Here is a 24175-nt window from a genome sequence, read left to right on the forward strand (position 1 = left end):
GGAAATGACCTATATGTCCATTGAGAGATAAATGAAGACAATGTAGTATATGTACACAATGGAATATTGTTTTTGTTCAGTTGTATCCAACTCTTTGTGACCCCATAGACTTCAGCATGCCAGGCTTCCGTGTCCTTCACTATCTCCCAGAGCTTGTTCAAACTCATATCCAATGAGTCAGTGATGCCATCCAACCATCTTGTCCTTTGTGGTCCCTTTCTCCTCCGTCTTCAATCTTTCTCAGCGTCAGGATCTTTTCTAATGTGTTGGCTGTCCACATCAGGCGGCCAAAGTATCGGAGCTTCAGCTTCAGTCCTTCTAATGAATATTCATGATTGATTTCCGTTAGGATTGACTGGTTGGATCTCCTTGCAGTCCAAGGGACTCTCAAGAGTCTTCTCCAGCACAACAGCTCAAAAGCATCAATTCTTAAGCGTTTAGCCTTCTTCCTGGTCTAACTCTCACATTGATTCATGACTACTGGAAAAACCACAGCTTTGACTACGCGGACCTTTGTGGCAAAATAGCATCTCTGCTTTTTAATATGCTGTCTATGTTTCGCATAGCTTTTCTTCCAAGGAGTAAGTATCTTTTAATTCCATGGCTGCAGTCAGCATATGCAATGATTTTGGAGCCCAAGAAAATATAAAAATAAAGGAAATCTTGCTTTTTACAACATCTAAGCTTTTGAGAGCCTTATGATAAGTGAAATAATTCTGAGTTAAATACTGTATGTTTTCACTTACAGGTGGAATCTAAAAAAGCTGAAAGTGAAAGTGTTAGTCACTCAGTCATGTCTGACTCTGCAACCCCAGGGACTGTAGCCACCATGTTCCTGTGTCCAAGGGATACTCCATGCAAGAATACTGGAGTGAATTGTCATACACTTCTCAAAAAAAAAAAAAAAAGCTGAACTTATAGAAATTTGTGGTGGTCAGTGGCTAGACGATGGGGAAAATGGAAAGATGTTGGCCAAAGGGTACAATATTGCAGCTCTAAGATAAGTAAATTCTAAGGATTTAGTGTACATCACGGTGACTGTACAAAAACCATCCAAATGAACCAGGTTACTGTGATGGTGCAGTCAGCCACCCAGAGCCAGGCATTCTGGAGAGCAAAGTAACGTGGAACTTAGGAAGCATTGCTGTTAGTAAAGCCAGTAGATGTGATGGAATTCCAGTAGAACTATTCAAAACCCTAAAGGATGACACCATCAAGGTGTTGCATTCAATATATCAGAAAATCTGGAAGACCCAGCAGTGGCCATGGGACTGAAAAAAGTCAGTCCTCAGCCCAATTCCCAAGAAGGGTAGTACTAAAGAATGTGCTTACCATTGGACAATTGCATTTATCTCCCATGCTAGTATGATCATGCTTAAAATCGTGCATGCTAGGCTTCAGCATCATAAGAATCAAGAACTTCCAAATGTCCAAGCTGTGCTTAGAAATGGAAGAGGAACCAGAGATCAAACTGTCAACATTCTTTGGATCATATAAAAAGCTAAGGAGATCCAAGAAAAACATCTACCTCTGTTTCACTGACATACCAAAGTCTATGACTGTGTGGATCATAATAAACTATGGAAAGTTCTTTACAAGATGGGAATACCAGACCATTTTACCTATCTTCTGAGAAACCTATATGCGTGTCAAGAAGCAACTGTTAGAAATGTGTATGGGACAACTGACTGGTTCAAGATTGAGAAAGGAGTACAAAGGGCTGTCTGCTCTCACCCTGTTGGTTTAATCTATATGCTGAGCATATCATGAGCAATTCCAGGGTAGATGAGTTACAAGCTGGAATCAAGACAGGTGGGAGAAACATCAACAACCTCAGATATGCAGATGATACCACTCTAATGGCAAAAGGTGAAAAGGAAGAAGAAGTAAAAAGCCTCTTGATGAAGTTGAAGGAGGAGAATGAAAGAGCCGGCTTAAAACTAAATATTAAAAAAAAAGACTAAGATCATGCCACCTGGCCCCATTACTTCATGACAGATAGAGGGTGAGAAGGTGCAAGTAGTGACAAATTTCCTCTTCTTGGGCTCTAAAATCACTGAAGATGGTGACTGCAGCCATTAAATCAGAAGACAATTGCTTCTTGGCAGGAAAGCTATGACAAACCTAGACAGTGTGTTGAAAAGCAGAGACATGACTCTGCTGACAAAGGAAAGTCTGTATAATCACCACTATAGTCTTCCCAATGGTTACATATGGTAGTGAGAACTAGAAATAAATTTTAAAATAACAATAAAAAGAAGGCAGAGCACCAAAGAATTGATGACTTCAAACTCATGGTGGAGAAGACTCCTGAGAGTCCCTTGGATAGCAAGATCAAACCAGTCAATCTCAAGGGAAATCAACCCTGAATACTCATTGGAAGGACTGATGCTAAAGCTGAAACTTCACTATTTTGGTCATCTGATGCAAACAGCTGACTCATTGGGAAAAGCCCTTGATACCCAAAAAGATTGAGGACAGATGAAAAAGAGGGCATCAGAGCATGAGACTTCTGGATGGTTTTACTGATGCTATGGACATTAACTTGGATAAACTTCAGGAGTTGGTGAGGTACAGAGAAGCCTGGAGTGTTGCAGTACATGGGGTCTTTAAGAGTCAGATAGGACTGGGCAACATGAACAACAGTGACGATAATTAACATTATGTGTGTGAGTGTGTGTGTATGTGTATAAAGTCTTTACATTGCATGCGTTAAACCTACATATATATCAATATAATCTTAGTAGAATTGGGAAAAGATTTAAGAAAACAGATGTGATGTTTAAACAGATATGGTCGTTAAGATTATGAGTCACAAAATTCTTAAAATTTTTTCTTATGATTTAATCCATACAGTTTGCTTTTTTAAAACTGACAGCTTAGATACTCATGATTGGATTATAGCAAAGAATCTGTTTAAATAGGCAAAGCAGACTGTATACAAAAATTATTTTAAAAACTCTGAAGGATGTAGTTTTAAAACAGTGATAATTCTGCAGCTTTTAGCTTTTGACCTCATTAAGCTTCTTAATAAAAATTGTGATTAAGAATTTCCTCTTAGTTACCCATTAAGAGCAATTAGAAAATAAATTAGCTTTCAAAAATATGAATGCAAATTTTTTAACTGCTTTTCATAATTTTTTTTTGTATAATTTAGCTTTTCCCATTGACACAAACCCTTATCTCTCCCTTTCATCTTTGTTAATTACAATTTGTAAGGACAAATTAGATAATATGGTAAAACAAGCTAACAAATGGAAAAGCCTTTTAAGAAGGTTTTAAAGTAATATAAAGCAAGATCTTGTAAACAAATTGTAGAAGAGGGACACAATCTACTTTATGTTTTCAAATGATTTTTAAATTTTTATTTTAGTTATAGGCATTCCTCTGATAATTTTAGAAATGAGATCTTTTGCATGATTCAGTTATAACTATGTAACCTTAGCAATCTGTGGTCATATAATGAAATGAACTGTCACTATTTCAGTATATTAAATGCACACCAAAAACAGTAACATAACTGAATCCTATTTTGATCTGCTAATAAAATATAACTTTTCTTTGAATGTTGTAAAAGGTAAGAAATTAATTACTTACTTAATTAAAATATGTAAAAGTCACTACATTTGAAATGTAGAGGTATACAAACTTTAAATGTGATCAGCTCATTTGGTTAGAATACGAGTCGGACACAACTGAGCGACTGAACTGAACTGGACAATAACTTATAAGGCATTTCCATATGCCAATTACTATTTCATACAATAATTTCAGTTTTACAGCTAACGCAACTGAGCTACAGAGAGTTTGTCAGTTTTTTTATAGTTATTTTGCTTTTTATTTTATTTTTTTAATTTATTTATTTTAATTGGAGGCTAATTACTTTACATTATTGTATTGGTTTTGTCATACATTGACATGAATCTGCCCCGGGTATAGATATGTGGACCAAGAACTATTTCATCCATCTCAAATTCCTCAACTGTAGTTATAATCCTGAGATGAAAGTTTAGACAAGTAAAAGAAAATTATCACTATCAATAGAAACAAAAAAGAAACAATATGCTTCTAACTCATGCATTGTGAATTAAGTAAGAAAATTACATCTGGGTACAAATACTAACATATTTGACTTTGAATTTACATGAAATTATAAAATAATGAATTATAGTAATATTCCCAGTAAACAAAAATAACTTAAAATATCACTTGGTTTTCTGATCAGACTTTGACTAGCAACTCTTTTCCTGTTCGGCTTTCTTCCTGCAGTCCTTGATTTATCTTTCTTTTTATTGCTTAGATCTATTAATTTCTTAAAAATGGAGATGGGTTTCTCTCATGAAATGTCATGTAAGAATATACTGTTGTTGATTTATCAAATAGAATAATATGAAATAAATAGTAATATTTGAAAAATAATGTAGAGACTGAGGGTGCCATGGCCTATGCAATAAATCGTGCTAATGAAAGCAAGTGATGCAGAGCAATAATTATTAGTGACTTTAGTGAGTTTTACTAGATCATATTGTTGGAACATCATAAACAAATTATATAATCCTATTAATGATGACACTAAGGCATCATAAAATATACCTTCCTCCCTCTATGGTAAAATTTGAAGTACATTAATGCTAATGTCTCATTCTTGAATCAGACTTACTTGCAATGTCCTTTGGTTTACTAAATTCATTTTGCTTTTTCAGTCATGGTCTAACTTCCTGTCTTTAGTGACTGCAATTTTAGACAATACAAATTTGTGTATGGTTCTAATGATATTACAAATGTCATGGTCAAATTCTTTTTCTTTCGGATGAGAGTCAAAATGTAAAAGAAGTTTTTGTGTTAAAATTTCACTCCTATGTGTGTTTTCCTGAAAATGAATATTCTGAGGATCAACATAAAAAAATGAGAATAGTCCCTCTTCTACTGCTTGTGACAAGCAAATTGAAAGTAAAACGTTTGTACAGCATGAAATTTCAAGAGAGCACAGTGCTCCTTTGATTGAGAGGTCAAATTGCTTTGAACTAAGGAACTGACTGGGAAATAGATGGGGAAACAGTGAAAACAGTGTCCGACTTTATTTATTTATTTATTTATTTTTTATTGGAGGCAAATTATTTTACAATATTATATTGGTTGGTTTTGCCATACATTGACATGAATTCGCCCCGGGTTTACATAAGATCCCCCTCCTGAACCTCCCTCCCACCTCTCTCCTCCCTTTATCCTCCCTCTGGGTCATCCCCGCATGCCAGCCCCGAGCATCCTATAACATGCATTGACCCTGAACTAGTGATTCGTTTCACATATGACAACATACGTGTTTCAATGACATTCTCCCAAATCATCCCACCCTCACCCTCTCCCACAGAGTCCCAAAGACTGATCTATACATCTGTGTCTCTTTTGCTGTCTCGTATACAGGGTTATCATTTGCATCTTTCTAAATTCCATATATATGCGTTAGTATGCTGTATTGGTGTTTTTCTTTCTGGCTTACTTCAATCTGTGTAATAGGCTCTAGTTTCATCCACCTCATTAGAACTGATTCAAATGTATTCTTTTTAATAGCTGAATAATACTCCATTGTGTATATGTACCAAAGCTTTCTTATCCATTCGTCTGCAGATGGACATCTAGGTTGCTTCCATGTCCTCGCTATTATAAACAGTGCTGCAATGAACATTGGAGTACATGTGTCTCTTTCAATTCTGGTTTCCTCGGTGTGTATGCCCAGGAGTGCGATTGCTGGATCATATGGCAGTTCTATTTCCAGTTTTTTGAGGAATCTCCACACTGTTCTCCATAGTGGCTGTACTAGTTTGCATTCCCACCAACAGTGTAAGAGGGTTCCTTTCTCTCCACATCCTCTCCAGCATTTATTGCATGTAGACTTTTGGATAGCAGCCATTCTGACAGGTGTGAAATGGTATCTCCTTGTGGTTTTGATTTTCATCTCTCTGATTATGAGGGATGTTGAGCATTTTTTCATGTGTTTTTTTGGGCTCCAAAATCACTGCAGATGCTGATTGCAGCCATGAAATTAAAAGACGCTTACTCCTTGGAAGGAAAGTTATGACCAACCTAGATAGCATAGTAAAAAGCAGAGACATTACTTTGCCAACCAAGGTCCGTCTAGTCAAGGCAATGGTTTTTCCCGTGGTCATGTATGGATGTGAGGGTTGGACTGTGAAGAAAGCTGATCGCCAAAGAATTGATGCTTTTGAACTGTGGTGCTGGAGAAGACTCTTGAGAGTCCCTTGGACTGCAAAGAGATCCAACCAGTCCATTCTAAAGGAGATCAGTCCTGGGTGTTCATTGGAAGGACTAATGCTAAAGCTGAAGCTCCAATACTTTGGCCACCTCATGCAACGAGTTGACTCACTGGAAAAGACTCTGATGCTGGGAGGGATTGGGGATGGGAGGAGACGGGGACGACAGAGAATGATATGGCTGGATGGCATCACCGACTCGATGGACATGAGTTTGAGTGAACTCCGGGAGTTGGTGATGGACAGGGAGGCTTGGCGTGCTGTGATTCATGGGGTCGCAAAGAGTCGGACACGACTGAGCGACTGAACTGAACTGAAGGAACTGACTCAGAGAAAGTGTGTGTGTGTGTGTGTGTGTGTGTGTGTGTGTGTGTGTGTGTGTACGCGCATAAAAACAAAACCTTCTGAATAAGAAAGGCTAGAAGACTTTGAATATGCAAAATGATATTCACAGGAATATAGAGAAAGGTAGAAGTTTCAGAAAATCTGTTTAACTCTTTCATGATCTTTCTGCTTGATCATTTTGACACCAGTGCATTTCCAACTATTGTGAAACCCTGAGACTATTGTAACTCTGAACGCTTTATTTTCTTAAACCTATAGTTCAAGGATTCTATTTGCCTCTAGTAAATTCAGTTCCATATAGTGTATCTAGATTGGCATTCGATAGGAGTTTCAACATTCCAACAGACATTCAGTGGCAAGTCATGTGAGTGCTTTTATTCTTAATGAGAATGCACTTCACAACCACAAATGTAACAAAACTAGTTTTCACTGAAAAATTGGAGATATCCAAGGGATTCTCTACTATCTTTTGATCAAAGGGACCAGTAGCAATGACTCTCCAAATACATTCCACAGTAAATACTGTAAAGATTAGGTGCTTTTATTTTGCCTGTATATCTTGCCAGACAAAATAAAATTATCATAGATTATCTCATTTATACTTGTAATCAGTCAGTTCAGTCGCTCAGTCATGTCCGACTCTTTGTGACCCCATGGACTGCAGCACTCCAGGCTTCCCTGTCCATCACTAACTCCCAGAGTTGGCTCAAACTCATGTCCTCTGACTCAGGGATGCCATCCAACCATTTCATCCTCTGTCATTCCCTTCTCCATTTGCCTTCAATCTTCCCCCGCATCAAGGTCTTTTCCAACTAGTCAGTTTTCATCAGGTGGCCAAAATTTTGGAGCTTCAGCATCAGTCCTTCCAATGAGTATTCAGGACTGATTTCCTTTATAATTGACTGGTTTGATCTTGCTGTCTAAGGGACTGTCAAGAGTTTTTAATCTCTATAGTAAATTAGGAATCAATTACTTTAACAATTTAAACACTCCCCAAAATATTTGAAATGATGTATAGTAATGATTTAGTTACTTATTTTATTCATTTATCTTGGAAGAGGATATTCCATAATTCTAAAAATATATTGAATGATCATGTCAAATACTATTCAAGGTGCTAGAATAATTCACTGGCAAACATAGGGAACTGGTAAGGAAACAGCTGAGTAAAAATTATAGGGATTTCTAGGTTCTTGGCTGAGAACTCCCCATAATAGGACAATTAAAAGGAGTAAAACAAATTTAATTATATACACAACTCTACACAAGTATGAGACTCAAATACAACCAGGCAATTAAGTCTTAAATCTAATCTTGAGCTCAGAAAAAGAGGGTCTGAGGCTTCAAAGGGAAAGAAGGGAGCTCACAGGAAGATGAGAAAAAAAATATTTGGTTAACAAATGATTGTCCTGCCATGCACATACCTCTCTGAGATGAAAAATTTATCTCTGGTAACAGCTCTCTTCCTGGTACAGGCTCCCCTTTTAGGCTCTTAATGGAAAAGTTTAAAAAAAAAAAAAAGAAGAAGCTTTTCCTGAGTTTTCTGAGTCTTCATTGCCCTCAGTTCTACATGCCAAAGTGGCATGTTTTCAGGTGACACATTCTGCTACCTTCACATTTCTGCAGAGGTAGTATCAACAGTCCTGTCTTTTAATAACTAATTTGTTACTCATTCTTTCCCAATTATTTTTATATGAGAATGATATTTCAAATATTAAAAATAAAAAGTATTTAACTTATAGAAGACTTTTTAAAAATTGCTGTTGCAAATTGGTTGAGGCTCTTCATTTATGCATTCAAGAAATAGTTGCTTAGAGTCAATTATGTGGCAAGAACTTTGCCCTTGGAACACTAACTCAGAAACAGAAACAAAATCTAGGTATCACTGAGTTTTCCATCAGTGAGGAGTCAGCTGATATTAGAAGGCAGAGTTAACTAAGTATTAACTCAGATAATATTGATAAATTGATATTAGAAGGCAGAGTTGCTGCTGCTAAGCTGCTAAGTCACTTCAGTCGTTTCCGACTCTGTGTGACCGCATAGACGGATGCCCGCCAGGCTCCCCCGTCCCTAGGATTCTCCAGGCAAGAACACTGGAGTGGGCTGCCACCTCCTTCTCCAATGTGTGAAAGTGAAAAGTGAAAGTGAAGTTGCTCAGTCGTGTCCAACCCTTAGCGACCCCACAGACTGCAGCCTACCAGGCTCCTCCATCCATGGGATTTTCTAGGCAAGAGTACTGGAGTGGCTTGCCATTGCCTTCTCCGAGAAGGCAGAGTTAACTCAGTATATATCAGAGAACCTGGGGATTAGAAATTATTTCTTTGAAAAGTGAAGCATTAAGCTAAAATCTAAAGAAAATATAAGTGAAGGATGGGTTAAGTGTCAAGATTAGAAATAAGAAATAATGTAATCTGAAAAGGTCTTGAGGTAGCTCAAGATAAACCATAGCATGATTAAAGAAAAGAAAATTCTGTCTGGAATGTTGAGGGCATGCAAACACATGGAAGTAGATGAGTTTGGTGGAAAAGGCAATGGCAAGCCACTCCAGTACTCTTGCCTGGAAAATCCCATGGATGGAGGAGCCTGGTAGGCTGCAGTCCATGGGGTCGCTATGAGTCAGACATGACTGAACGACTTCACTTTCACTTTTCACTTTCACACATTGGAGAAGGAAATGGCAACCCACTCCAGTGTTCTTGCCTGGAGAATCCCAAGGATGGGGGAGCCTGGTGGGCTGCCGTCTATGGGGTCACACAGAGTCGGACATGACTGAAATGACTTAGCAGATGAGATTGGAAAGGAAGGAGAAGGCTGTATCATGCAGGATCTTTTAGGCCATATATTTTGGTTTTCAATCTAAAATCTTACCATACAGGGGGTTGTAGGCCATGAATGTTTTGTTGTAAAGTAAAAGCAATGGCACATTATTAACAGGTAAAAGCACATTTTAATCTGTTGAAAGATCACTGTGGTTAAAGATAGAAAATTAAAGAGTGAGCCAAGATTGCCTGTAGGGTGAACTTTAGGAAACCTATTACATTAGGTAGGAGACTGTAATAGCACATTGACATCAGAGATTGAAAAATTTAGGGGGATATGAGAAGTTTCGTGTAGGAATTAAATTCAAGATTTTTTGAGGGATTAAACACAGAAAGGCAAGGGAGATGGGCAGGCTCAAAGGTGACCCCCTAGTTTCTGTGTTATGAAACTTGGTGCAAAATTGTGCTATTCACTGGAATTATACATACTGGAAAAGGCCAGGTACGGGCTAGGGGGGTGCAACTAGAATTTAATTTTGGAATATTACATTTAAGGCACTTTTGAAATTGCTAGTACAGATGTTGTCTGAGCAGTAGGACACAGACTCCGGAGAGAAATCTGGACAGGAAATACAATATACTAGCCATTGGCCATATTGATGGCAACTGACGTGTTAACATATGACAATAGCCAATATATTTGAAATTATATTAAAAAAAAAACACATTGTTTCTCAGTTGCTTCATTTGCAAATATTTCTCCCAATAGTGGTGCTAGGAAAACAGGACAGCTACATGGAAAATAATGAATCTGGAATACTACCTAACACCATAAACAAAAATAAACTCAAAATGGATTAAAGACCTAAATATAAGCATGGACACTATTGAATTCTTAGAGGAAACCATAGGAAAAACACTTTTGATATAAATCACAGCAAGATGTTTTCTGACCTCCCTCCTATAGTAATGAAAATAAAAATAAACAAGTAGGGCCTAATACAACTTAAAAGTGTCTACAGAGCAAAGGAAACTGTAAACAAGATGAAAATACAACTCTCAGCTCAATATCAAGACAGTTCAGCTCAGTCGCTCAGTCTCCAGCTCTTTGCGGCCCCCTGGACTACAGTCCATGGATTTCTCCAGGCCATAAAACGGGATGGGCTAGCCTTTTCATTCTCCAGGGAATCTTCGCAACCCAGGGATCGAACACGGGTCTCCAGCATTGCAGGCAGACTCTTTACCAACTGAGCTATCAGGGAATCCAAAAGTGTCTACAGAGCAAAGGAAACTGTAAAGAAGATGAAAATACAACTCTAAGCTCAATATCAAGACAGTTCAGCTCAGTCGCTCAGTCATATCTGAGTCTTTGAGACCCAGTGGGCTGCATCACTCGAGCCCTCCCTGTCCATCACCAACTCCCGGAGTTTACACAAACTCATGTCCATTGAGTCAGTGATACCATCCAACCATCTCATCCTCTGTCGTCACTTCTCCCACCTTCAATCTTTCCCAGAATCAGGGTCTTTTCCAGTGAGTTAGTTCTTCGCCTCAAGTGGCCAAAGTATTGGAGTTCCAGCTTCAATATCAGTCCTTTCAATGAACACCCAGGACTGATCTCCTTTAGAATGGACTGGTTGGATCTCCTTGAAGTCCAAGGGACTCTCAAGAGTCTTCTCCAACACCACAGTTCAAAAGCATCAATTCTTCGGCGATCAGCTTTCTTCACAGTCCAACTCTCACATCCACACATGACCACAGGAAAAACCATAGCCTTGACTAGACGGAATTTGTTGGCAAATTAACGTCTCTGTTTTACTATGCTATCTAGGTTGGTCATAACTTTCCTTCCAAGGAGTAAGAGTCTTTAAATTTCATGGCTGTAGTCACCATCTGCAGTGATTTTGGAGCCCTCAAAAATAAAGTCTGCCTCTCTTTCCCCATCTATTTGCCATGAAATGATGGGACCAGATGCCATGATCTTAGTTTTCTGAATGTTGATCTTTAAGCCAACTTATTCACTCTCTTTTCACTTTCATCAAGAGGCTTTTCAGTTCTTCTTCTCTTTCTGTCATAAAGGTGGTGTCATCTGCATATCTGAGGTTATTGATATTTCTCCTGGCAATCGTGATTCCACTTGGGATAAATCCAGCCCAGCATTTCTCAAGATGTACTCTGCATATAATTTAAATAAGCAGGGTAACAATATACTGCCTTGAGGTACTTCTTTCCTGATTTGGAAACAGTCTGCTGTTCCATGTCCAGTTCTAACTGTTGCTTCTTTACCTGCAAACAGATTTTTAAGGCAGCAGGTCAGGTGGTCTGGTATTCCCATTTCTTGAAGAATTTTCCACAGTTTATTGTGATCCACACAGGCAAAGGCTTTGTCATATTCAATAAAGGAAAAGTAGATGTTTTTCTGGAACTCTTGCTTTTTCCATGATCCAGCGGATATTGGGAATTTGATCTTTGGTTCCTCTGCCTTTTCTAAATCCAGCTTGAACATCTAGAAGTTCATGGTTCATGTATTGTTGAAGCCTGGCTTGGAGAATTTTGAGTATTACTTTGCTAGTGTATGAGATGAGTGCAATTGTGCAGTAGTTGGAACATTCTTTGGTATTGCCTTTTTTCGGAACTGGAATGAAAACTGACCTTTTCCAGTCCTGTGACCACTGCTGAGTTTTCCAAAATTTGCTGGCATATTGAATCCAGCACTTTCCCAGCATCATCTTTTAGCATTTGAAATAGCTCAACTGGAATTCCATCACCTCTACTAGCTTTGTTCATAGTGATGTTTTCTAAGGCCGACTTGACTTCTCATTCCAGGATGTCTGGCTCTATGCGAGGGGTCACACCATCGTGGTTATCTGAGTCATGAAGATATTTTTGTATAATTCTTCTGTGTATTCTTGCCACCTCTTCTTAATACCTTCTGCTTCTGTTAGGTCCATACCATTTCTGTCCTTTATTGAGCCCATCTTTGCTTGAAATGTTCCCTTGGTATTTCTAATTTTCTTGAAGAGATCTAATCTTTCCCATTGTATTGTTTTCTCTATTTCTTTGTATTGATCACTGAGAAAGGCTTTCTTATCTCTCCTTGATATTTTTTGGAACTCTGCATACTAATGAGTATATCTTTCCATTTCTACTTTGCCTTTCACTTCTTTTCTTTTCTCATCTATTTGTAAGGCCTCCACAGACAACCATTCTGCCTTTTTTCATTTCTTTTTTCTTGGGGATAGTCTTGATCCCTGCCTCTTGTACAGTGTCACAAACCTCTGTCCATAGTTCTTCAGGCACCTGGTCTATCAGATCTAATCCCTTGAATTTATTTGTTATGGTGGCTCAGATGACAAAGCACCTGCCTGCAATGTGAGAGGCCCAGGTTTCATCCCCAGGTTGGGAAGATCCCCTGGAGAAGGAAATGGCAACCCACTCCAGTACTCTTACCTGAAAATTCCATGGACAGAGGAGTCTGGTAGACTATAGTCCTTCGCGTCACAGAGTCGGACACGACTGAGCTACTTTACTTTCACTTCACTTTTCCAGTGTAAGGGATTTGATTTAGATCATACCTGAATCGTCTAGTGGTCTTCCCTACCTTCTTCTATTTAAATCTGTATTTGTCAATGAGGAGTTCATGATCAGAGCCACAGTCAGCTCCCCGTCTTTGTTTGGCTGAGTGTATAGAGCTTCTCCATCTTCAGCTGCAAAGAGTACTATCAGTATGATTTTGGTATTGACCATCTGGGGATGTCCATGTGTAGAGTCTTCTCTTATGTTGTTGGAAGAGGTAATTTGCTATAACCAGTGCATTCTCTTGGCAAAACTCTGTTAGCCTTTGCCCTGCTTCATTCTGTACTCCAAGGCCAAATTTGCCTGTTACTCCAGGTATCTCTTGACTTCCTACTTTAGCATTCCAGTCCCATATAATGAAAAAATGCTCAATATCACTAACTATTAGAGAAATGCAAATAAAAATAAACGAGGTATCACTTCACACTGGTCAGAGTAGCCATCATCAAAAAAACAATAAATACTGGAGATGGTGTGGAGAAATGGGAACCCTCTTCCACTGTTTATGGGAATGTAAATTGATACAGCCACTATGGAAAACAGTATGAAGTTTTCTTTAAAAATAGAACTACAATGGACTCATCAATCCCACTATTGGGTATATATATACCCTAAGGAAATCATAATTCAAAAAGACACAGAGTGAAGTAAGCCAGAAAGAAAACCACCAATACATTAACACACATATATGGAATTTAGAAAGATGATAACGATAACCCTGTATACAAGACAGCAAAAGAGACACAGATGTATAGAACAGTCTTTCGGACTCTGTGGGAGAGGACGAGGGTGGGATGATTTGGGAGAATGGCATTGAAACATGTATATTATCATATGTGAAACGAATCGCCAGTCCAAGTTCGATGCATGATACAAGATGCTCGGGACTGGTGTACTGGGATGAACCAGAGGGATGGGATGGGGAGGGAGGTGGGAAGGGGGTTCAAGATGGGGAACACATGTACACCTGGGGCAGATTCATGTCAATGTATGGCAAAACAAATACAATAATGTAAAGTAATTAGCCTCCAATTAAAATAAATAAATTTAAAAAAAGACACATGTACCACAATGTTCATTGAAGCATTATTTACAATAGCCAGGATATGTAAACAACCTAAATATCCATCAAAGGATGAATAGGCTAAGATGGAAATAGGGTTTTCCTGGCTATTCACACTTCCTAGTAATAAATAAATATATTTGGACAATTCTGGATATTCTCTTTGTGGAGTAACATGCTCTTAAGCTTCTGGATGCAGTAAGAATAGCATATCACAGGTTTACTACCTTTGAAATCAGTCATTACATACCTGCTAATAGTTTTTAAGTTTGAAATAGTACCTGTTGCATAAAATTATTTAAAAACATACAGAAAAAATATGTCTTATTTTTAGCTTGATGACAAATTTGCAGAAATAAATCACACTGGGCATTCAGGTATTTGTATTCATATCCAGCACTTTACAACAAATTGGATATGGGAATCAGGTAGGGGCCTAAGAGGTTAGAAATTTGAGGCATGAAAAACAATGAATTTGTGATTTAACCTGGACAGTCAAGGGTGAAATTAAATAGATTACAAAAGTGAATTTCCAAGGTACAGTCATCATCAGCTAACCTGTCTTTCCTGTGGCAGACAGATTATCCATAGACCGTAGAGAACAGGATCACCTAGCCCCCAAATTGCTTTCTAGTTTGCACTTTGATCTCCACGTGGATATTTGCATACCTAATACATACTGGATGTTCCATTCAAATTTAATTTTTTTCTGAATACACTTGTAATTAAAAATATTTTGTACATTTCATAACTATAGTTTCACAAGCACATCATTTCAAAGCAAACACTTTTATGAACAATGTTATTAATAGATTATTTTTATGTATCTGACTAAATTTTCTACATTAGTGTGGTGAGTCTAAATTTTTTTAACCACTTTTGTTTTGATTCAGAATAAATACAATTTATTTATTTATTTGGGCATGAAAATATCTTACTGTGGGGTTTTGGAACTTGCTAAAAGAATAAAGCTGAGTGAAAGTCATCCTTTAAAGGGATCTGACTGGGAGGAACTGTACTTGCACCTTTACTCCTGGGTTTTTTCTGTTGCTAAGGAGAATAGAGACTTCTGAGTGCAGTCCTGGAGAGATGGTCAATGAGAGATTGTATCTTGTCTGATTGTAGTTCAGAAAAATTCAACAAACATTCTTTCAGGATCAGCTCTGGTTGAATTCTGAGGTTACTAAGATAAATATGACACAGACTTGGTCTGAAGGAGCTCTCATTAGGGAAAAAATTCACTAATATATTTTTATGAACTAATTGTTCCAATGGACTGCAGTGTTTATTGGTAGCTCAGCTGGTAAAGAATCCACCTGCAATGCAGGAGACCCCGATACCATTCCTCAGTTGGGTAGATTCCCTGGAGAATGGATAGGCTACTCACTCCAGTATTCTTGAGCATCCCTGGTGGCTCAAACAGTAAATAATCCACCTGCAATGTGGGAGACCTGGGTTTGACCCCTGGGTTGGGAAGATCCCTTGGAGGAGGACATGGGAGCCCATTCCAGTATTCTTGCTTGGAGACTCCCCATGGACAGAGGAACCTAGTGGGCTACAGTCCATGGGGGCATGAAGAGTTGAACACTTTGGCCACCTCATGCGACGAGTTGACTCACTGGAAAAGAGTCTGATGCTGGAAGGGATTGGGGGTGGGAGGAGACGGGGACGATGGAGAATGAGATGGCTGGATGGCATCACCAACTCGATGGACATGAGTTTGGGTGAACTCTGGGAGTTAGTGATGGACAGGGAGGCCTGGCATGCTGTGATTCATGGGGTCGCAAAGAGTCAGACACGACTGAGCGACTGAACTGAACTGAAGCACAGCACAGTGTATACTGAGGGCTTCCCAGGTGGCATTAGTGCTAAAGAACCCACCTGCTAATGCAAAATATGTAAGATATGTGGTTTCAATCCCTGGGTTGGCAAGATGCCCTGGAGGAGGGCATGGTGACCTATTCCAGTATTCTTACCTAGAGAATCCCATGGACAGAGAAGCTTGGCGGGCTACAGTCCATGGGTTCACAGAGTCGGGCACCACTCAAACGACTTGGCATGCTTACACAGTGTATATTGAAGGAATGCAGAGAAGAGGCATTTAGTTTAGACCAACAAGGAAGATTTTCTAGACGAGTGATGCCCTGCCAGGTTCTTGGAAGAGAAATAAAAGTTAACTAAGGGAAGAAGAGGAGGAAGGGAATTTTAGCAGATGTCACAGAAAAAACATAAATTTGGTTTGCTATGGCTACAAAATGAACCAAGAAGAGTGGAAAGGGTAAGGGAATTAGGTAGGGCTGGAATATGGAGAATCATACTTGACTTAGCTGAGCAGAAAAAGTCTATCTATAAATATGCTGCTGCTGCTGCTGCTGAGTCACTTTAGTCATGTCCGACTCTGTGTGACCCCATAGACGGCAGCCCACCAGGCTCCCCCGTCCCTGGGATTCTCCAGGCAAGAACACTGGAGTGGGTTGCCATTTCCTTCTCCAATGTGTGAAAGTGAAGTCACTCGGTCATGTCTGATTCGTAGCGACCCCATGGACTGCAGCCTACCAGGCTCCTCCGTCCATGGGATTTTCTAGACAAGAGTACTAGAGTGACTTGCCATTGCCTTCTCCGATCCATAAATATAATAGTAACCAAATGATGAATGGTTGTTGTATATGTATACCCAAGTTTCCCCATCATTCATTTCCCTTTATCCTGCCTGCCTATAAAGTTATTGGTTAAATATCTCTTCCCCTACCAATACTTATGTGAAAATTCACCACACTTTTTCTCTACTTTGCAGCTATGAGGATTTAACTGAGGCAGGAACCCTATATATAAATATTATATATACCTTTAGATTATTGTTTATCTGCTAAGTCATGTCAAACACTTTTGTGACACTGGGCTCACCATGCTCCTTCATCCTTGGGATTCTCTAGGCAAGAATACTGGAGTGGGTTGCCATTTCTTTCTCCATGGATCTTCCTGACCCAGGGATTGAACCTGTGTTTCCTACATTGGCAGGCAGATTCTTTACCACTGATCCACCGTGTGTGTGTGTGTGTGTGTGTGTGTGTGTCTGTGTGTGTGTAAGGGAGGGAGGGAGGGAGAAAGAGAGAGGGAAAAAAGGAGAGTGGGAAGAAATAAAATAGTATTGAAAAGTAACTACTCTTTGAAATACAAATGGAAGGCATGCTTCGTAATCCAAGAATTGCTTCTTGCAAGAACTGGTCATGTTTCATTTATTCTTTCCACAAATTGCCTCTGCCTTCTTGTGTATCTCATTTCTACTCACAGCAGGCAATGTCTCTCTTTTAATCATTTGTGTTGTTGATGATCATATTAAACAACTGACTCACATAGACCACATTGTGCCATAGTTTTGTGGTTGTTTATGAGTCTTTCCTTTATCTGACCCCTTATCTCCGCCACCTGAGATCTGTGAAGAAAGGAGTTCTTGATTTTTGATTCCCATCTTCAGCACATAGTAAGCTATCTACCAATTTGACTGAATAATTTTTGTATGCACAGAAGGATAAAAAGCTAGATGAATAGATATGAGAACTCAGGAATAAAATTTAAATTCTCACTGGGGTATAAGAAAGTTTTGGTGGAATAAGTGAAATCTAATTTTATCAAGAATAACAGACTTGACAGGCAGTAGAGGCAGAAATGATTTTAGGTAACAAAACTGCCTTAATAATACAAGATGTAATCCTAGCAAAAGTAAGGGCTCAAAGGTGACCAAAGGGCATTGTGCTTAATAAGTAAACAATGTTGAGACCGTGACACCCTCTGAATGATATCCTAAAACATTTTTCTTCACTCCAAAAGAAACAAGTATTTTTGTGCAGAGAAGTGCCATTAATTTACCTTTGATTGGGGTGCACAAAAATTATTCTCATGAAATGAATGAATGAATGCAGGATGAGAACAAAGTTTCCGGGAGATTAATGAGGAAACCACTGCAAGAGTAGAGGTTGCAAATAGTGAGGAGCTGTGCTATGTCAGGGGGTATAGAAAGGAAGGGATGGAGTGTAATAAGATATTTTAGATCTAAAACTGCTGTGACCTGAATCTCCTTGAATATTGATAAGGACAAAGAGAGAAAACTAGAGATTTTAGATATTTTAAACTTTACATGAGAGAACACACATCTTACAATATACAACAGTGCTTGCCAAAGCCCTTATTATTCATACCCATGTACATAATGGCAGAATTTTAACAGATAAATAGTAAGCCTTGAAATCATCTTCCAAATGGCACACCTACTTGGATGGCTTAAGCCTATTTATGTTTCAGTCACAGGAACACACCATGTACATTTAACAGCATGACACAACCCTATTAGGCTGGCCAAGCATCTCCTGAGAGAGCACTTTATGTCTCAGAAGTATACTTTTGACATCTCACAGGCAAAGCCTTCACATTTTAATTATCATGGATATTATAGTTCATGATACTATTTATATCTTCATTATCCACACATTAGCACTTCTTGAGATAACAAATTAATCACTACTGATTGACAGGCAGTATTCTTAAGGTTCATTCAACACAGAGATAATAGACAATTAATATGTAATTTTATTTACCTTTTCACAGGACACATAGGTGTATTGCATGTTATATTCAAATTGATCTGTAATTTTTAAGATGTGAGTGACATACATTATAAAGTTAACTTGTTCACACTGTTTGAATTATAAAAATAAAGATTTTACGTATTTCATTTCCAGAAATCATTAGATGTGATTATCTGTTATTGTACAATGCTATTTATATCTTTCAATCCTCACTAAATGTACAAATATATTCTTTCTTCCTTTCTTTCTTTTATTTTTCTGATCTGCTTCCATTGATGACTCTATACTTTTGACTCCAGACTGGCAATATGAGGGTAAGATGACAAAAATAAAATCTCAGACCCCACAAACACTGCTTGTCTGTCTCTGTTTCATTCTCTTTAGAATATTATTAAAATTCTATTCACTCTTTTTAATTAGACCCTTTATCACAATTGAAGTCCAATTATGTTTGTTTCTGTTGTGAAGCTTTAATTACAATTTTTCCTTGCTAATCATCCCTTTAAGTTATTTCTTTGGGTTAAATTACCATCCCATTATCTGTGTCTGGAAGGACTTCTACTCTCCAGTGGTCTCTGCTGGTGTTTTCTCAGTATGATTTGAACCATTTCATGGTCTATAAAGTGTCTTTGTTGCAATGTGGTAAGGAATCTGTGTAGTTCTTATGAACACTTTTTTTTAAAATAAAAAATTGTTAACAGTAATGATGCATATTAATTTGATTATAGGATATTTCTTTTTAAATGTCAGTACACATCAGTGTGAATTTAATCTCAGGGTGAATGTCCCTGCAATAGCTATTTCTTACTTTGTCTTGTTTTCTCTTCAGATTGCAAACTAGCTAGGGGAGGACCACCAGCCACCATAGTTGCCATTGATGAAGAAAGTCGGAATGGTGAGTGAGATTTCTCTTTTAAAAGTGACCTAATCGAACAGGGATTTCTCATTTCAAACCTAGATTTGATATATATGGAAGTACTAAATGAAAGCCTCAAAGCAAACTCACTAACAGTTCTCTTTTAATTTCTTCCCTGTATGATTTTAATTTAAACCATTCCCTGGAAATACTTGGATTATAGTATGAAAGACTCAGTGAATAAGAAATGTTTAGTTTTGATTGCAGAGAAGTCACTTGATACAGGATCAGTCCAAGAATACATCCAGATACTGGCTAGAACTTTTCTATGTCAATAGGTAGATTCAACTATCACATATACTGCTACCTAGTGTATCCCTCCAAAAGAAGTGAACCACAAGGTAAACTCTGTACTGTTAATTTCAATTTGCTACAGTCTCGTCAGGATTAAGATCCATAGCCTATCATTAGGCACGGTGATTTAAGTTACTGGGAAAACTGAAAAATTCTTGATAACAGAGAACCCAACAAAAGGTCTAGAACAGAGGAGAAAGTCTGACTTTTCACTCAGTCTGTCTGCCATAAGTAATATCTATTTCTTAATTTATATTAAGCCCTTCAGCAGTATAATTTTATTTATCAAAACAAAAATTAGCACTTTTCTTCCCCAACACTCTCTTAGTCTCTCTAAACTTTACAAATATTTAAAGATGCTACTTCTCTATTAGGTAAAAGTAAAATGGAATTCTCTTGTCTTGGTTTCTATTGCAAGCTCTTCTAAACATGAGAATGTTCTGTAGCTCATTTTGTCTATTGATTCTGCAACAGACCTTCCACTGGGTTTAATTTGCACTTTTATTTTACCAGATTTATGTCTTTTTAAAAAACAATGGCAAGTGGCTTAATAGAAAGTGACTTTTCACTGCAATTCAACCTATATGTATCTTGAAAAGTTCTATAATATGCATAACTCCTGTATTGGTGTACTTAATCATAGATTTATTATGCTATGTTAGAAATATTTCTTTTCTTTCTTAGAAGAATCTGTATAAACTTTTAAAATTTCTAAACATCTTTCACACCCTTTGGAATTGGCCAAAAAATGTTCACAATACTCCTGGCCTGTTTAAACAAATTTAAGTGTCTATTCTAAATTTTAGAAATGTTTTTAAAATTACACAAGTTTGATAGTTTATTTTTAAAAATTCAATACTTATTGACCTTGAAAACATGTGAAGTTAGCATATTACTAATATGCATTTAAATAAATTAGAAATAAGTTCTATATGTGTCCTCAGAAAGAAAAAAAAATGTGTATATATATAATTACTATACCAGAAAATGTACATTTCACATGGAGAATTATGGTTTATCCTTTATTGTTTTTCTGTGAACAAATCTGCTTTCTAAATGTACTATAGTAAGAAAAAAAAAGTTTGCTTTTTAAACAGAGACAAAAAATTAACGTAATAGAAAACTAATCTATATTTTCTCATTGTTCACCAGTTCCTTAAACATATAAGCTGATCTGAACTAAAGCATTAATTTTAATAAATGGCTGTTTCAACATAATTCTAAACAGAGCTTATTTTGCCAACCAGATAATTAGAGCCATGGTAATATTTTACCTCTCGTTGTACTGATTAGATGCCACTTTTTGAAGGAGTTTAGGAACTCTACAAAGATGTTGTCATAGCAGTGCTGCACGGTGGCATGTGGTGAAAGTTCAATATTTATATTTTAGAAGAATGTGACATGATGTAGTGGAGTAATGTTTTGCTCTTTAATTGGCATATTTTGTAGAACCTGCCAACTACTCAGAATGCTGCCAAAGTTTTTTGAGTGTCATCACAAGGAGTATAAATACCAATCTAGAGATTAAATGTTTTACATTTTTATTTCACATTAAATTTCTAAAAAACATGGTGATCTAATGACACTCTGCCAGATTAAACCCGGGGCGAATTCATGTCAATGTATGGCAAAACCAACCAATGTATGGCAAAACCAACCAATATAAAATAATTTACCTCCAATAAAAAATAAATAAATTACTTAAAAAAAAAAGTCTAAAGAAAACAATGCATTTAAAGTGTTTTCATATTTTTCTTTAGACAAATCTGAGAAATTTCCCAAAAGGACAGTTAATTCTAGTCCTGCTCTTAAAGTCTTAGTTTTTTTTTTTTTTTTCATGAAACTTTTTAATTGGCAGTAAAAAAAAAACATGTGGGTATCCTATTTTACTAGTATAATAAGCACCTATTTTTAAAGGTTCTGGGCCTCTTAAAAGTAATGCATAGCAAATCCTTTATTATGCCAAACTAGTAAGTTTGTGTGTCAATTTGTTTTTGGCTTACTTTATTGATGTCTACTGCTAAACAATCTACATTGCTAAATACATCCTTGAGTATAGCTTTTAAACAATTCAGGCCTTTTAAAATATATACTTAATTTTCATATATAAGTCACTGCTGCTGCTGCTGCTAAGTCACTTCAGTTGTGTCCAACTCTGTGTGACCGCATAAACGGCAGCCCACCAGGCTCCCCCGTACCTGGGATTCTCCAGGCAAGAACAATGGAATGGGTTGCCATTTCCTTCTCCAATGCATGAAAGTGAAAAGTGAAAGTGAAGTCTCTCAGTTGTGTCCGACTCTTCTCGACCCCATGGACTGCAGCCCACCAGGCTCCTCCACCCATGGGATTTTTCAGGCAAGAGTACTGGAGTGTGTTGCCATTGCCTTCTCTGATATGTCAGTAAGATAAATTTAAAGAATGTCCATTATTTGTTACATACATCTGCATATTTCAAAATTTTTATACTCTGTGGGATGGAAATGTTTCTTCTTTTATGAATATGTGTGTTAAATTTGTTTGCACATGTTTATGTTTGAAATAATTAAAAATTTAATTGATAGAGATTCATAAACCTCTTTCTCACCTTGGGACCTGTTAGATTATTCCCTTCCTTGGTCCTTGTCCTCAGCTGTATATTGATAACAGATTCATTATATCACCCTCAATCTGAAAAGTTTATTTTCATCACAGCTACCAGAAAATCAAGCTTATGTGATAAGGACCCAAAGTCAGCCCATTAAGAAAATCACATTGGCCCCTGATCACCCCCAGAAACCTCTAGAACTAGTATATAGGACCTATTTTGGAGTAATTGCATTTAGAGGGGAGAATGTACAGTGAGAAACAGACTTAGAATATATTATTTGAAAATATGTACATTTTTTTTCCAGAAAAGCTTATGTATACAGAAAAACCTGCACATGGACATGTACAGCAGTTTAATTCATAATTGACCAAACTTAAAAGCAAGCATGATGTCCTAGCAAGTAAACTAAGGTGCATCCAGACAAATTCAGACTAAAATGAAATGAGCTATCAAGCCATGAAAAGACATGGAAGAGATTTAAGTGCATATTACTAAGTGAAAGAAGCCGATCCGAAAAAAAAGCAAAGATTGTATAATTTCAACTATGGCATTTTGGAAAAGGTAAAAAAAAAAAAAAGAGGAAAATAAAAAGATTAGTTTCTAAGAGTAAGTAGGAGAAGGATAGGCAGAGCAAAGAGGAATTTTAGGGCAGTGAAAACACTGAATTATATTTTAATGATGGATATATGTTATCATATATCTGTCCAAACCAATAGAATGAACAAAAACAAAAGGAAATCAAAGGTAAACTGTGGACTTCGTGTGATTATGTTGTGCTAATGTAGGTTCATCCTTGGTTAAAAGAAAGTGTACCATTCTAGTGAGTGATGTTGATAAAGCAGAACGCTACACATGTGCAGGGTAAAGGGTATATGGAAAAACACTCTCTCCCTATACTTTCCGTTGTGAACTTAAAACACTGCTCTGAAAAAGAAACTGTTAAAAAATATTTCTAGAAATACATTATAGGTTCACTGGACTCTGAATTGCCTAATGGCATTGAGTTCTTACTGGAAGGAGAAAGGCCAGGAACAGTTACACTAGAACTATTTAAACTTGCCTCTGAGTGCCAGCCAAGTCAGGGTCTTAGCTGCTTTACAACAACTATGTATGACATTCAAACAGACTTTGGAACAATTGGCTCAGGTTAACTCTCAGAAACTGGATAAATATACATAAGCAGTGCTGAGTTAAGGGAATAAGAAAACAGTTTGAAGTCATGGTTTGAATATAACACTATGACTGTACAAAAGTAGACAGGTTCAGAAACCAAAGGATATCACTAGGTAAGAGAGGTTTAGGAGCCAGATCCATAAGTGTCCTTTATGGATTTGCAGTTAAGATATTGTGGGCTCACAGCTAATTTGGGAAATGAAAGATTAATGGAGTGTCTTCACATTATGAAGGGAGCCATCAACAGAAGATGCCACAGCTGATTTAATGAGAGTGTTTCTTGGTCCTTGTCAGGATACATTTCAGAACCAAGTATGAGCTGGGTTGAGTATTACAGACCCTCCTGTGCTTCTAGGAAGGTAGGGGAGGTTATAGAAAGGAACAATGAATTCAGTTGCTCACTCCTTCTGTGGAGATTCTCTGGCGCAAGCATGTAGCTTGGGGAGGGAAAGGAGGTTGTTTCTTCACTAGAAACAATGATGTTGCTGCTGCTGCTGCTAAGTCACTTCAGTCGTGTCCGACTCTGTGTGACCCCATAGACGGAAGCCCACCAGGCTCCCCCTTCCCTGGGATTCTCCAGGCAAGAACACTGGAGTGGGTTGCCATT

At 37.6% G+C, this 24175-nt stretch overlaps 1 protein-coding gene across 16 annotated transcripts in view; it reads left to right on the forward strand.

Moving 5' to 3' along the window:
• The window catches only part of PCDH15 (protocadherin related 15), an 870688-nt gene that overhangs the window by 149751 nt on the left and 696762 nt on the right, over nucleotides 1-24175 (forward strand). For 12 of the 16 annotated variants that reach the window (XM_088842500.1, XM_088842496.1, XM_088842498.1 and 9 more), the window contains exon 2: nucleotides 19428-19493. In XM_088842500.1, the coding sequence (XP_088698626.1) occupies nucleotides 19428-19493 (66 nt within the window). Of the gene's footprint in view, nucleotides 1-18897; nucleotides 18913-19427; nucleotides 19494-24175 lie in introns of all 16 variants that reach the window. The other 4 variants (XM_088842501.1, XM_055425191.2, XM_088842492.1 and 1 more) reach the window with 1 other exon arrangement.

The sequence above is a fragment of the Moschus berezovskii genome, chromosome 12 (assembly GCF_049115385.1).
Source record: "Moschus berezovskii isolate FMDL1 chromosome 12, NW_MosBer_1.0, whole genome shotgun sequence".
NCBI lineage: Eukaryota > Metazoa > Chordata > Mammalia > Artiodactyla > Moschidae > Moschus > Moschus berezovskii.